The sequence below is a fragment of the Tachyglossus aculeatus genome, chromosome 20, assembly GCF_015852505.1.
Source record: "Tachyglossus aculeatus isolate mTacAcu1 chromosome 20, mTacAcu1.pri, whole genome shotgun sequence".
Classification (NCBI taxonomy): Eukaryota; Metazoa; Chordata; class Mammalia; order Monotremata; family Tachyglossidae; genus Tachyglossus; species Tachyglossus aculeatus.
In genome coordinates this window covers 4,100,648-4,117,152 of record NC_052085.1, presented here as the reverse complement: position 1 = coordinate 4,117,152, position 16,505 = coordinate 4,100,648, and the positions used below count along the sequence as shown (strand labels likewise).

The following is a 16,505-nucleotide window of genomic DNA, read 5'->3' as shown; positions in this document are numbered from 1 at the left end:
CTTCCCAAGCGCTTAGTACAGTGCTCTGCACACAGTAAGCGCTCAATAAATACGATTGATTGATTGATTGGTTAGTACAGCGCTCTGCACACGGTAAGCGCTCAATAAATACCACTGATGGGTTCGGTTTAGGAGTGGGCTTCTTCTCTAGCAAGGAGTTTTCATCAGGGGCACGTCTTGGAGAGCATTTTTTTTCTCCCGTGTATGTGTATATGTTTGTACATATTTATTACTCTATTTTACTTGTACATATTTATTCTATTTATTTTATTTTGTCAATATGTTTTGTTGTCTGCCTCCCCCTTCTAGACTGTGAGCCCGCTGTTGGGTAGGGACCGTCTCTAGATGTTGCCAGCTTGTACTTCCCAAGCGCGTAGTACAGTGCTCTGCACACAGTAAGCGCTCAATAAATACGATTGAATGAATGAATGAATATTCGCCAAGCAGGGGGGTAGATATAAGCTAATCAGGTTGGACACACTCCGTGCCTTATGTGGGGCTCAGTCTAATCCCCATTTTCCAAATTAGGGAACGGAGGCACAGAGAAGCTAAGTGGTTGGTCGCGGGATGCACAGGAGACAAGTGGTGGTTTTGTAACGACACTGAGTTCCATGCTTCCATTGTCCATCTTGGCGGGCGTGAAGTTATTCTGCAGGTGTCGGGGCCTTCGGGATGGTCGCTGAGCTGCTTTGGAAAGCTGGATGTTATTAGGAGCCGCGAGCAAGTAGCCAGGAAAGGAGGGCAACCGTAGAAGGACTGACTGAATGAATGAATGTTGCCAACTTGTACTTCCCAAGCGCTTACTACAGTGCTCTGCACACAGGAAGCGCTCAATAAATACGATTGACCGAATGAATGAAAGTGAAGCCTCCCCCTTCTAGGCTGTGAGCCCACTGTTGGGGAGGGACCGTCTCTAGATGTTGCCAACCTGTACTTCCCAAGCGCTTAGTGCAGTGCTCTGCGCACAGTAAGCGCTCGGTAAATACGAATGAATGAATGAATGGAAGTGACTCGCCCAAGGTCACCCAGCTGACAAGGGGCGGAGCCAGGATGAGAACCCAGGTCCTTCTGAGGCCCAGGCTCTAACCACCAGGCCACGCTGCCTCTCTTCCAGCTTGTACTTCCCAAGCGCTTAGTACAGTGCTCTGCACACAGTAAGTGCTCAATAAATACGATTGATTGATTGATTGATTGATAGGAGAGGAAATGATTGAAAGATGGGCTGTAGGGAGGGCAGCAGAAGTTGCTACGTATGCTGGGCAAGCCCATCTGGTGCTCCCTCATCCCAAATGGGGTCTCTGCTCGAATGAAGCAGAATGTATATATATACATTATATATATGAACGTATATGTCTATATATGTTTATATATATACATTATAAATATATATATAATGTATATATATGAATGTATATGTCTATATATGTTTGCACTTTTTTTTTTACTCTATTTATTTATTTATTTTATTTGTACATATCTATTCTATTTTATTTTGTTAGTATGTTTGGTTTTGTTCTCTGTCTCCCCCTTTTAGACTGTGAGCCCACTGTTGGGTAGGGACTGTCTCTATATGTTGCCAATTTGTACTTCCCAAGCGCTTAGTACAGTGCTCTGCACATAGTAAGCGCTCAATAAATACAATTGATGATGATGATGATGATGAAGCTGAATGGGTTTGAGAAACGGCGTTCGGCCTTATCATAAGGGCCATGGTGGGGCTTGTAGGACCTTTTCCCTCGGCTTAGAGGGGGGCAGAGCTAAGCCACAGCACAAAGTGCTCACCATTATGCCGTTTAATTATTGAGCACTTCCTGTGTGCGGCGTACTGAGCGCTTGGGAGAGAACGGTAGAGTCGGTAGATGCGATCCTTTGAAGAACTGGGTGAGGTAGGGGATAAGGGAGAAAATAATAATAATAATAATTGGCATTTGTTAAGCGCTTACTATGTGCAAAGCACCGTTCTAATCAATCAATCAATCAATCAATCGTATTTATTGAGCGCTTACTATGTGCAGAGCACTGTACTAAGCGCTTGGGAAGTACAAATTGGCAACACATAGAGGCAGTCCCTACCCAACAGTGGGCTCACAGTCTAAAAGGGGGAGACAGAGAACAAAACCAAACATACCAACAAAATAAAATAAATAGGATAGAAATGTACAAGTAAAATCAATCAATAAATAAATAAATAGAGTAATAAATATGTACAACCATATATACATATATACAGGTGCTGTGGGGACGGGAAGGAGGTAAGATGGGGGGATGGAGAGGGGGACGAGGGGGAGAGGAAGGAAGGGGCTCAGTCTGGGAAGGCCTGGGGAGGATACAGGCTGATCAGGTTGTTCCACGTGGTGCTCACAGTCTTACTCCCCATTTTGCAGATGAGGGAACTGAGGCCCAGAGAAGTTAAGTGACTTGCCCAAGATCGCACAGCAGACGTGTGGCGGAGCCGGGATTCGAACCCCTGACCTCTGACTCCAAAGCCCGGGCTCTTTCCACTGAGCCACGCTGCTTCTCTCCCGTGCACCTAGAGTACAGGGAGAGGGACAAAGGGAGATGGGAGAACGGTGATGGTGGATTGTCATTCCAACCAGCAACCTCTTTCTGGCCCTCACTACCCAGGAGCGGGTTTGGCAATGGAATATTGTTGGGCTGGCCAATCGTGTTTTCTCTCAAATGGATTGGCATTAAAACAGTAAAAACACAATCTTTCACAGATCTCGAGCGGACCTATAATCCAGCTCCTCAGAGCTGTAAATTTTCAGCATTATGCTCGTTTTCCTAAATTAAATGTAAGCCTGCTTCCCGAACAATTGAATTACGAGATCTTAATGGAAAAAGCAGAGCTTCCATCTTGACTGTATCTGCATCTGGTTTTTTTCCTTAAAAGTGAGATGCATGCAAGTAAAGGTTGAGGTGGTCAAACCAGGCTTTTAGAACACTTCCAGATATTGATCCTTTTCATCATGTTTCAGAAACCATTATAGCTGCTAATGCAGAAAAACGTAAGCTTCTTTGCGGCATCTGGGACTGTCCATCTAATTGGAAAGGACTAATGCCCTTTCCATTTTAAAGTTCTCATTTGAATACCCCAGTCCTTCAGCGTTCGGTACCCAGTCCCATTAACTGCTTTGTGATTTAAAATGCAAGTCTGAATAATTTATAAATACATAGATATGTGTTCACTTCCCATACTGCATAATTTAAAACCTGGCGTGCAGGGACTTGTTGGATTTTAGAGAGTTCTCATCTTACTCATCCATGAGTGACTATTCTCAGACAAGGGGCTCAAGTGCTTGGTACAGCGCTCTGCACACAGTAAGTGCTCAATAAATACGATTGAGTGAAATGATCGGTGAGAATATTATTTTAACTTGTCCAAAAGCAAGACTGTAAGCTCGTTACGGGCAGGGAATGTGTGTGCTAATTCTGCTGTGTTGTCCTCTCTCAAGGGCAAGTCTCCCAAGAACTCTTCCAAGTGCTTAGTACAGCGCTCTGCACACAGTAAGTGCTCAATAAATACGATCGAGTGAAATGATCAGTGAGAATATTATTTTAACTTGTCCAAAAGCAAGACTGTAAGCTCGTTACGGGCAGGGAATGTGTGTGCTAATTCTGCTGTGTTGTCCTCTCTCAAGGACAAGTCTCCCAAGAACTCTTCCAAGTGCTTAGTACAGCGCTCTGCACATAGAAAGCGCTCCGTAAATACGATTGATTGATTATTGCAAATGGTTTGGTCACCTCTGAAATGGAGATTTCTTTTAATCTGGCTCCACTTCTACGGGAGACAGAAGAATTTGCTCTGAAAAAGGGAGACAGGCCCCAAAGAACAAGTTTTCTGGAATCATTTGGGCTCTGTAGGAATGGGAACAAGGGCTTGACGAGAAAAGCTAGAGCAGAACCTGAGATGGAATTAGTGTCATGCTCTATTTCCAGTCAAACCTTCATTAGCACCTCATCCTCCCTGGGTGAAATTACCCGTCTTCCTCACCTCGTAGCTTCCCAACTGCACAAAGAGAAGCTGAGAACTGTATTAAGCAGCCCAGAGACCTCGGAGGTAATAGCATCTTCCCACTGTATCAGTTTTGCTCCAGATGGGGAGAACAAGAAGATACGCTTAAGTATCCTCTTGGTTCTGGGCAGGGAATGTGTCTGTTTATTGTTGTAATCTCCCAAGCACTTAGTATAGTGTGCTGCATACAGTAAGCACTCAATAAATACAGTTGAATGAATGAATGAATGAATGGTAGGCGCTCAGTAAATACAATTGACTGACTTAAGGGCTCCCTGGGGATCCCACACCATGCTGGTGGAGATATATCAGATCAGACCCTGAGCCCTACGGAATTCATGATCTAAGAGGGTCACTATTCTAACCACTATGCAAAAATCAATCTCTAGTATTTATTGAGCACCTAATGTATACAGAGCACTGCACTAAACACTTGGAAGAGTGCGACGGAGCTAGCAGACATGATTGCCGCCCTCAAGGTGCTAACAGATAGGCCGGACCTCCCAAAGACCCTGTTACTATTTTTGAAGTAGTTGCTCAGCTTTGGACTTTTTAGACTGTGAGCCCGCTGTTGGGTAGGGACTGTCTCTATATGTTGCCAACTTGGACTTCCCAAGCGCTTAGTACAGTGCTCTGCACACAGTAAGCGCTCAATAAATACGATTGATTGATTGATTTGGAGATGGCAAGCTGCAGGGAGTGGGGATTACATGTGAAACAAAATTATCCATGTGTTCTTCCCACTGTTCCATACACTTTGTGCTTAATGAATGTTATTAATTGATAAAACACAGGTGCAGGGGTTTTTTTTTACCTGATATTCCTCCCCAGCAGATACTTTCAGTATTTAAAAACACAAACAACCAAAAAAACCAAGTCTTGGGCCTGTGGAAATAGTTTCATTTTACCAACCAGGTGACCAGACTACTGCCCTTTCTTTTTAACAAGGAAAAGTTTCAGGGAAAGCAAACCACTCACATAACTCAAACCGAATTCTTCTCCCCTAGTTCCATCAAAGCCTCCTACCTATTTGTTATACTGCAGAGGACTTTCTGTAGCAGGGACACGGCCGTGAAAGAACAGAACTGGGAAGGAGGGCGAGGTTGGTTTTAGCGTTTGGCATCTGCCACCCACGCATGGCCCACTTACCTCTCCAAAACCCGTACGGTGCTCGAATCTGCAGTGAGTCTGAGGCCTCTTTAATCTAGAATGTCCTCTGGGGTTGGGGACACGCTTCCCTTCCCACCTTGCGCCAGGGCCCCTGTCAACACAAGCACCATACCCTTAGCCGTGGAGCTCAGTTGGGTGCTTAAATAAAGACGCCAAAGATACCCAGTGCTGCATCTGTACCAGACAGGGGACAAGCCGGCTGAAAGCCAAACCCATCACTACAGTGTGAAAGTGGTCACGTAGCCCCCGCCGTTCTCCGCACAATACAGCTCACAGTGAGAACCCGGCAGTCACCCCGTGATGCTTCTCTAACCAAAAGCTATGCTGCTGAAAGACCAGGAAAGCAGTCAGAGTCCTCTCCCCCCTTTATATCACCTCCCCAGGTATGATCCTGCTCATAATAAGCTCTGCACATAGTAAGCGCTCAATAAATACGATTGATGATGATCCACCCCAACGCCCCCTCACTCGTGACTCGACTTCATCCCGCTGTCCCCAAGCGTCATCTTGCTTAAAAACCCAAGCCTGGGCGAAGAGGAATCATCCGTCCAGGCAACGGAGGTTGACCAGCTTTTCCTTTCCCCTCTGGACACCATCCTCCGTCGATGCTGATGGAGGAGCTGGTTCAGCTTGTCCTTAAAGAAACTGGTTGTGAGCGTATAGAGGATGGGGTTCAACGCACTGTTGATAGGCAGAATGAAGATGACGATCCAGGAAGTGATCGTGCCTAGAGAAGGACAGGCAGGGTGGGAGAATGGGTCATGGGCCATTCGCTGTTCAATCCAAGACATCAAAATGTATCTGAAAAAGGAATCTCTTCCGTGACGGACATTTATTGGGCTGAAATCTACAAACCTTAGACCTTCCCTGACTAAGCCCTCCTTTCCTCTTCTCCCACTCCCTTCTGCGTCGATCTGACTCGCTCCTTTTATTTATCCCCGCCCCCCCAGCCATATAGCACTTAAATCTGTAATTTATTTATATTAATGTCTGTCTCCCCCTCTAGACTGTGAGGGCAGGGAATGTGTCTGTATATTGTTATATTTTATAATAATAATAATAATAATCGTGGTGGCATTTGTTAAGCACTTACTATGTGCAAAGCACTGTTCTAAGCGCTGGGGGGGACACAGTGTGATCAGGTTGTCCCACGTGGGGCTCACAGTCTTAATCCCCATTTTTACAGATGAGGTAACTGAGGCTCAGAGAAGTTAAGTGACTTGCCCAAGGTCACACAGCGGACTTGTGGTGGAGCTGGGATTCGAACCCATGACCTCTGACTCCAAAGCCCGGGCTCTTTCCACTGAGCCACGCTGATTTTACTCTCCCAAGCAGTTAGTACAGTGCTCGGCCACACAGTAAACGCTCAGTAAATATGGTTGAATGAAACCTTACACATTGCACAACTCTCGGGGAGGGGGGAAATGGAGAAACCATGTGAGACATACAGGAGTAAATGCTTAATATACCCTATTATTATTACTACTACAATAAAGAGGTCCAAAATGCTTTCGGGAAAGAGCACAATGGACAACATTCCTCCGGGCCCAAGAGGGGACTGACCTGGAATCTCCACCCGGAAGAGAGATAGAATCTTGACCCCGAAGACAGGGATCCAGCAGATGGAATCGGAGAACACGATGAAAAAGAACCGGTTGGCCACCGCCACATCCCGGTGAATGTGCCTCCTCACTTCGGACGTCTGCAGGGCTGTTTTCTTGATGGAACAAAACATGCTGACGTAGGAAAACACGATGACCAGGAAAGCCAACAGGTTCACGCCTGGGGGAGAAAGTTTATCACTTAACTTCTTGATGTAGGCCAACTAATGGGAAATTAGTTACCTCCGGGCTCTCCAAAGCATCCTGGGGGAATAAAACAAGTCAACGGATGGGGGTGGGAGTAAACTCACTCGTAATTATGAATAATGATAATGATGGTATTTGTTAAGCGCTCACTATGTGCCAGGTACTGTACTAAGCACTGGGGTGGTGGCTTAGTAGAAAAGGCCCAGGCTTGGGAGAGGACGTGGGTCCTAATCCCGGCTCTGCCACTTGTATGCTGTGTGACCTTGGGCAAGCCACTTAACTTCTCTGTGCCTCAGTGACCTCGTCTGTAAAACAGGAATAAGACTGCGAGCTCCATGTGGGACAACCTGATTACCTTGTATCTACCCCAGCGATTAGAACAGTGCTTGGCACATAGTAAGCGCTTAACAAATGGCATCATTACCACATGCCCGGTGTGGGCAGGGACTGTCTCTATTGCTGAATTGTATCTTCCAAGCGCTTAGTATAGTGCCCTGCACATAGTAAGTGCTCAATAAATACGACTGTATGAAGGGACCTGGCCGACATGGACCCAGGATACTAGTGGACCAGAACTTGCAACTCTAAGGGTTGTGGTGTTTCTGGAGGTTTTCAATGCAACAGCCCTACCTGTGCCAGAAACTTAAGAAAATGGACAAGGTGTGGCCTCTTTTCTCATTAGGCTGTAAAACTTACAGGGAGATCACAAGGGGCTTCTGAAATAACATGATGGGGAGAGAGGGGAAAGGAGAGGAGAGCTGAGGAGGAAAGAAAAAAGGACAAGGAAGGAGGGGAAGGGAGGAGGTAGAAACGGAGGAGAGGGGAGAAGGCAAGAAAAAAGGGATAAAAGAGAAAGGGGGACGAGGGAAATGGGGAGGGAAGGATTTATAATACATCTTTTCAGTAAAATTTAAAATAATCTCATTGAGCCAGATTCTCTTCCACACTTAAGTCATTCTTTCTCATATAAGGCCTTTATTAGCAATGTCACATAGTCCTTGTGATCCTAGTACTCTGATAGATTTGCATACGTAGGATCATGAAGAAAGGAGGCTGGAGTTTAATAAGCTAGCCTTATATCGTGCTTTACCATTAAATCCATTCCCTCTGCAGAACAGGGGCGAATCAAATGCACTTTTCTTCCTTAACCACCCAGTTTAATTATTGGAGTATTAATTAGTATTTGGGAAAGTGGATCCCAGTAGAAATCCATTATGTATGGAGGAATTCGATGGTGGACACTGTTTGACAGAATTTACCTTTTGGTCAGGCATAGATGCTGTTTTATATAAACCAAGTTTCCCCAAAGTTAAATCTCATACCCCCCCCCACCAAATAAAAAAATCCAAGTACAGTTTACCTAGAAATATCCCAAGTGAATACCCCTTGCCTCCGATTTCTTCTGCTTGGTCACAATAAAGTGGGAAGCACACACCATTCTTTCCGTAATAGTTTCCAAAAAAATCCTCATTCCAAAAGGGAATTATCGCTATTAGGAATCCAACGATCCAGATGCCGACGAGGATGACCAAGGTCTGGCGCTTTCCTGGGCGGATATTGTTGAAAGGAAAGACAATCACCAAGTATTTCTCTAAAGTCAGGTACGTCAGCAGCAGGACAGAGACTTCAGTGGATAGCATTGCTAACAGCCCCATGAGACGGCACTGCAAACTTTCCATCCACAGCAAAGCATACTTCTTGTACTGCCCTCGGTATTTTATGTCAAAAAATCCAACAAAGAACAGATAGACTCCCATTAGGCAGTCGGCACCTGTCAGCGAGTTGAAGAAAACATCGTAGGTTATTCATGATCTTAAAGTTATACAATATGAAAGTACTTTACACCCATGTGAATATATTATACACATATTATATACGTATAGAGTTTTTATTATATCTGTCTCCCTCACTAGAATGTAAGCTCCTTGTGGGCATGGAATGTGTTATTTCTTTGTTTTGTTCTTCGCAAACACTTAATTCTAGTAATTCTAATATAACGGTCCCTCTTCAATTCCATCAGAATCCTGAATCTTTGTTTATATCCCACCAACTACTTCTTCAGCACATCTGTATCACCTAAACCCTTAAATTCTGAGAAGCTATTTGGCCTAGTGGATAAAGCATTGACCCGGGAGTCAAAAGGACCTGGCTTCTAATCCTGCTCTGCCACATGTCTGCTGTGTGACCTTGGTCAAGTCACTTGACTTCCCTGTGCCTCATTTACCTCATCTGTAAAATGGGGATTAAGACTGTGAGCCCCATGTGGGACAGGGACTGTGTCCACCACGGTTAGCTTGTATCTACCCCAGAGCTTAGTACAGTGCTTGGCACATAGTATGCACTTCAATACCATTTTTTACAAATGCTCTCAACTTCTCATATCGTTTACATAACATTTGATTTAAGCTTTAACTCATCTTCATCTCCCCTTTTCCTTTTTCCTCATCTCAATTTAGTGTCTGTTTCCCCTACTAGGCTACAAGCTTCTTGAGGGCAGGGATCACGTCTAGTAAGTTTGTAGAACTCTCCCAAGTACCTAATATACAGTGCTCTCCACCGAGTAGATGCTCAATAAATAGGATTGATTGTGCAGACGCATCTGTAAAATGGAGATAAGGTATTTGTTCTCCCTCCTCTTTAGGTAGTGAGCCCCACATGGGACAGGGACTGCATCTGATCTGATTAATCTTGGCACAGTGCTTGGCACAAAGCAAACATTTAATAAATACCATCATTATTTGAGGAGCTAAAGAACCATTTGTTACTTAGTCTAGGAGTTGCTAAAGCACTCAGATATACTGAGAAGCAGCATGGCTCAGTGGAAAGAGCCCGGGCTTGGGAGTCAGAGGTCATGGGTTCAAATCCCAGCTCTGCTGCTTGTCAGCTGTGTGGCTTTGGGCAAGTCACAACTTCTCTGTGCCTCAGTTACCTCATCTGTAAAATGGGGGATAAGATTGGGAGCCCGACATGGGACAACCTGATCACCTTGTATCCTCCCCAGCACTTAGAACAGTGCTCTGTGCATAGTAAGCGCTTAACAAATACCAAAATTATTATTATTATTACTGCAACAAGATTTAATTTTTAGATTTAAAAACCCTAATGAATCATCTGCACAGAGTAAGCGCTCAGTAAATACCACCAATAATAATAATAATGTATTCTCAAGGAAGACTTTGTCTATGTGGAGAACACGGATATGTTGCCAACTTGCACGTCCCAAGCGCTTAGTACAGTGCTCTGCACACAGTAAGCGCTCAATAAATGCAATTGAATGAATGAACATGGAAGGAATAATCATGGAAAGAGTCCCGCTGCTTGAGCATGAAGGATACTTACAACACAAGATTTTGATGGACATAGCATGAGTCTTATTTTCTGCTCGAATAAGAGACCTCATGCCAATGACAAAAAGATTCCCAAAACAGGTAACGAAAGCTATAACCCAGACAAACACCCTCAGAATATTGTTGGCCAAGAGGTCTTCAAAGGAAGAAATGCCGTCCGTCAAGGGGGTACATATTCGCACGTGGGGCACGTAGGAGCAATAGCGGAAATTTTTGAAATAGCTGAAAACAAAAGGAAGAAACAGTCACTATTAAACCAGAGCAAGGTCCAATTAGTGAGTCGTTCTAGACTGTCTAATCCCCTGAACCACACTGAATTCACATCTCTAGTATAACCAAAACAGAATATTCTAATAAACTCCCAAACCCTAGCAAACTTGGCCGGGACTAATATTCTGTTCATTTTCATCTCTCCAGTTTTCCCCCCATGCATAATACGGCTCTTGGCACATTGTAGGCACTTCTAAATACCGTTATTACTACTGCTATTTTGGAAATAAATTCCTCCACCAATTCTCTCCTTCTCTCCCTTCCCTCCCCGCTCCACAATCCTATCACTGCGGTCGGCTAAATGGCTCAAATATTGTTGCTGGTCGAATACAGTGAAGAGTGCTCACTTTGAGGCAGCAGTCATTTTTCTAGTACTGACAAGGCAAAGAGTCAGATAAGAGGAGGAAAAGTCCTTGAAACTGGAAACAAGCAGCAACTTAAAAGGCTGATTTGGGCTCAGTGCCACAAAGGATGTAAGCAGTTTCTGGAGGGAAGGTGCAGCTTTTTTAGGTTAACTGATATTTGTTGCATTCCAAGAGCATGGGAGGTGGTGGTTTTTAGCATAGGTGTATTTTGCCTGATCCCTGTCTTTCCAAAAATGGTATACTTCTAGGCTTCTTTAATAATCCTTCTATTCATCACAGCACTCTGGTGAGGGGCTGGGTTTATTATTATTTATTATTATTATTATGTTGCCAACTTGTACTTCCCAAGCACTTAGTACAGTGCTCTGCACACAGTAAGTGCTCAATACGATTGATTGATTAGGGAAGCAGCATGGCTTAGTAGAAAGAAAACAGGCTTAGGAGTCCGAGGTCATGAATTCTAATCCCAGCTTTGCCCCTTGTCAGCTGTGTGACTTTGGGCAGGTCACTTAACTTCTCTCTGCCTCAGTGACCTCATCTGTAAAATGGGGATTAAAGACTGTGAGCCCCATGTGGGACCACCTGATTATCATGTATCTACCTCAGTGCTTGGAACAGGGCTTGGCACATAGTAAGCACTTAACAAATACCATCATTATTATTATCCTCTAGACTCGTATTATGCTCGTTGTGGGCAGGGACTGTGTCTACCAACTCTGTTCTGTTGTACTCTCCCAAGCACTTAGTACAGTGCTCTGCACACAGTAAGTGATCAATAAATACGACCGATTGATCCTCATTCCAACTCACCGCCTTGTCTTATCAGTCATTCCAATATCTAGGTGGTACTGCCTAGATTACCTTCACTAATTTAAGTGGTCTTTCTGTTTTGCTCTGCCAATTATCTCTGCCCCTATTAGACTACTTGGCTGCTCTTGTGGGTTCTCAGTTCTTCCCCACCTTACTCAGATCCTTTCCTTTCTGCTTCCTTAGCCCTTTCTGGAGGAGGACTGTGGGAGGATTTTGGAGGTTGTTTAAAGATAATAATCCCAGTATTTGTCAGGCTTTTACTGTGTACCAAACACTTTGCTAAGTGCTGGGGTATGTAATCAGATCAGGCAGAATATCTGGCCTACTTGGGGCTCGCAATTTAAGATGTAAGGAGTGTGGGTTTCGTATCTCCATTTTACAGACGAGGAAACTGAGGTCCTGAGAGGGTAAGTGACATGCCCAGGGTCACACGGCAGGCTAGTTGCAAAACTGGGATTAGAACTCAAGACTCCTGACCCCCCAGGTGCATGATCTCTCCAGTAGATAACAGACAAGGAGGTGGAAAGGTGAATTAAATAAAAGTGTGGGGACAAATGTGCATTAATAAAGCAATTCATAGCTATTAGGGCCTTCTTGACACTGAGGTCAATAATGTGGCGTCTCCATTTCTTTTCAGGGAGGCTGAGCTTCTCTAGTTTAAGAAAATCTCATAACCTAGTCACCAACAGAGGCACAATGAAACTTTAAAAAACTATGGATGTTGCACTACGTTTTGAGAAATCAGTTAGTCGACTGGACAATGCTCAACCATTCCCTACTGCACAAAAAAAATCATTTCCCCGGGACACTAATCATCCTATCCATTTGTCCGGACTCCACTTATCTTGAATCTTTGTCCCTCTTCTGGAGGGTCGTCCCTGATAGTTTTGGAAATGAACAGTAATAGTTCAATAATTAATCAATAGTCTGGAGTGATGAATGAACAAGTGCCTCAACGCATTTCACCGCCACCAATAATAAAGCATTACATGGACAGTACTGAACTGTATAAAAAGTGCCATTGAAATAATCACCTTCTCTTCCATTACATACCCCTTGATGCAATAACAACACCTGGAGTCCCAAGAGATCAAATGTTTGAGTAGTGACAAATCACCGAAGAGCCGAGAAGAGTAGGGGGCCTAAGAGTCAGAGGACCTGGGCTCTAATCCCAACACTGCCACTTTCCTGCTGTGTGACCTTGGGCAAGTCATTTAACTTCTCTGGGCCTCAGCTTCCTCATCTGCAAATGGGGATTCGATACCCCATTAACTGTGAGCACCGCAGGAGAAAGAGGTGTCCAATCTGGTTACCTCGTAGCTACCCTAGAACAGAGTTTAACACAGTCAGCACTTAAATATCATTTTTTAAAAATCACCCATGTGAGGTGAACTCCATTCCTTCAGGAAATTAGTTCCTCTTGGACTATATGAAGTACTTCCTGGATGTATATCATTTTTTAATCAAAAAAAAAAAGAGCTGACTTCTCTGCAACTTTTTATAGAATGTAATAATGGCAATATTTTAAAATCCCCCAGACAGCTGTCTAGAATAGAAACCCTTAGCACATGTGAACGGGAACCAGAAACATTCCAAAACATGCATCACAAGTCCCCATCCAGCTTTCATCCATGCATATATACATACATATGAGAGAGGTTCTTCAAGGGTTGAAAAGTTCTCATGCTTATATTAGGAATTTCTATGTTTTCCAGGTCTCTAGAAAATAAAAATACTACATTTTCTGGGGCACGAGTTATTTCAGAATTAAAATGCTTTTAAGAAACATGTCCACCAACTTCGTTATACTGTACTCTCCCCAGTGCTTAGCTCAGAGCTCTGCACACAGTAAGCACTCAATATGACTGATCATTTTCAAGGTTAATTTTAGTTATCACATCTTTACAACATGCTCAGTAGGAATGGTTGAAATCTTTCCCGTAAGCAACCATAAGTCTACTAACTCTATTGCACTCGCCTGAGTGCTTAGTACAGTGCTTTGCAAGCAGCAGGTACTCAATGAATATTAGTGATTAACTCATCTCCAAATATGGAAATGTACAATCGGTCCCTTAGTAAGATTGTTTGCATTAGATCTGTTGTTGGAGGAGGTAGTGGTTAAGGTTAAGAAGCAAAACTGCCTAAAATAGATCAGGAACTTAATGAATTTTGTTAGCTTGGCAACTTTGGCTGGATGGAGTAAGAGAGACATGGTGTCAGCAGAGGATGCTGAGGTGAGTCCAGAGTTGGGACTTCACCTGCCAAATGCCACTCATTTGGGTCTTGGAGAGAGAGAGAGAATGAGAGAGAGTTTATAAAGAGAGGGAAGGACTGTATGTAGTATAAAACTTCAAGTCCCATCACACCCAGTTGAATCTGAGTGTCCTGCAGCAGCCTTCAAAGAATATTTGTCTCTGGCCTTTTCAAACTGGGCTAATGCGGTCAACTTTAAGCTGGGGGAATCTAGGAAAATGTAAACTTGATATATGAAAAAATGAAACTTGCAATGGAAACACTGATCATTGTGATAGATTAGTCTGCCCGCCTCCATATGTATGTGGCAATATTTGAGGGAAAAAAATGGCCAATCTAGCACATACCTGCAAACAAATTACAGACCATTGCCCATCATCATCATCATCAATCGTATTTATTGAGCGCTTACTGTGTGCAGAGCACTGTACTAAGCGCTTGGGAAGTACAAGTTGGCAACATATAGAGACATTCCCTACCCAACAGTGGGCTCACAGTCTAAAGGGGGAAAATAATGATGGCATTTGTTAAGCGCTTACTACGTGCAAAGCACTGTTCTAAGCGCTGGGGAGGTGACAAAGGTGATCAGGTTGTCCCACGGGGGGCTCACAGCCGTAATCCCCATTTTACAGATGAGGTAACTGAGGCCCAGAGAAATGAAGTGACTTGCCCAAAGTCACACAGCTGACAATTGTCAGAGCCGGGATTTGAACCCATGATCTCTGACTCCAAAGCCCGGGCTGTTTCCACTGCGCCACGCTGCCTCTCTCTTCTCTTTTAGAACTTGGATTTTAAAGAGCTCTGTTTTATAAGCAATGCTGAAGCCATGCACAAAGGCCAAAAAACAATAATGGTAACGGAGCTAAATGCTGTCACAGAAGTCTTTAACCAAGGCGGCACACCGACCAACGATCCAGTGATAGGAGGGGAATACGAAATCGAATCAAGAACATCAGACAGCAAGACAAGATCACAAAATAATGAAGTCAGTCTCCCAACACTGAATCTAGGCTCACTTTAATATCATCATCATCATCAATCGTATTTATTGAGCGCTTACTGTGTGCAGAGCACTGTAGTAAGTGCTTGGAAAGTACAAGCTGGCAACATATAGAGACAGTCCCTACCCAACAGTGGGCTCACAGTCTAAAAGGGGGAGATAGAGAACAAAACCAAACGTACTGACAAAATAAAATAAATAGAATAGATATGTACAAGTAAAATAAATAAATAAATAAATAGAGTAATAAATATATATACAGGTATGTATGTATATATATATATATATATATGTATGTATGTATACAGAGTGAGATATGAGAGGAAAATAAACAGTAGGATATGCTAAAAGCTGCTGATTGGGGAGATGAAGTTAGGAAATCCATACCCAAGGGCAGAGGAACCATTTTAAGGATACAATAAAATGAAGCCTCAGCTAAAGAGAAGCAGCATGGCCTAGTGGATAGAGCACGGGCCTGGGATCAGAAGGACCCGGGTTCTAATCCCAGCTTCACCACTTGTCTGCTGTGTGACCTTGAGCAAGTCACTTCACTTCTCTGCATCTCAGCTACCTCATCTGTAAAAGGGGAGGTGAGTCCCATGTGGGACAGAAAGTGTGTCCATCTTGATTATCTTTAACTACTCCAGTGCTTAGAACAGTACCTGACATAGTATGCGCTCTTAACAAATACCATTAAAAATTGCGGCATCTTAGCTGGAAAAGGGGGAGTCAGGCTGCCACAGATAAATTAGTACAGTGCACTGGTTTCCAGAAAGATTAGCTCTTTTTACTTCATAAAGAGCATGAGACCAATAGGCTAAAGCACAAAAAAGTGTCAGGTGCTGAAAACAATAAACATGACAGCACAAGGAACGGAGTGTGAGTGGGTAGATAGGACTGTGGGCCACATATTGACTCTTTCAGTCACACAAACACACTTATAGGTGCATTTCACCCTCATTTGTGTCTTCATGAACAAAGAACATATAGGCGAATGTGCATCTAACATACCCACAAATATGACTACCAAAATACTGGAGTCGGAGGGGAGAGTCTGAAAAGTATAATGTAGAAGCTATTCCCATGTCACTGTGGGATTCTCCCTCGGCAAATGGAAGTTCAAATCCCTGTGATCCCTTGTAGGGAAGGAGAATCAAAGTTCAAAGAAGTCTTTCAGGTCTGAATGTGCAAACGGCAGAGAATTCCTTTACTCCCTGTTTCCTTCTAGCTAAATTCCCAAGTCACTCCGCCTGCTAAAATGATCTCAGATATATTTTTAAACAACATACAGAGACTGAAGATATTTAAGACCATCAAACTGATCCTCATAGATGTTCAGCAGTGGATTGTGCGACAGATTCCTAAAATGGGGAAGGAACATTTTTTACTATTAATAGCAGAGAAAATCCAGTGTTACCGGCGTTTAAAATGATACTGTTTTAAATCCAAACTTGATGAGAAAGCCGA

The 16,505-nt window shown here is 43.6% G+C and overlaps 1 protein-coding gene across 1 annotated transcript in view; it reads right to left on the bottom strand.

The window, feature by feature from the left end:
* Positions 1 to 5,569: 5,569 nt before the first annotated feature.
* The window catches only part of RXFP2 (relaxin family peptide receptor 2), a 38,187-nt gene continuing 27,251 nt past the window's right edge, over positions 5,570 to 16,505 (bottom strand). Inside the window, exons 15-20 of the mRNA XM_038762176.1 lie at positions 16,328 to 16,399; positions 13,433 to 13,504; positions 10,333 to 10,562; positions 8,354 to 8,764; positions 6,749 to 6,967; positions 5,570 to 5,912 (exon numbers count right to left, since the gene is read on the bottom strand). Coding sequence (XP_038618104.1) covers positions 5,650 to 5,912; positions 6,749 to 6,967; positions 8,354 to 8,764; positions 10,333 to 10,562; positions 13,433 to 13,504; positions 16,328 to 16,399 — 1,267 coding nt within the window. The 3' untranslated portion in view covers positions 5,570 to 5,649. The remainder of the gene's footprint in view (positions 5,913 to 6,748; positions 6,968 to 8,353; positions 8,765 to 10,332; positions 10,563 to 13,432; positions 13,505 to 16,327; positions 16,400 to 16,505) is intronic.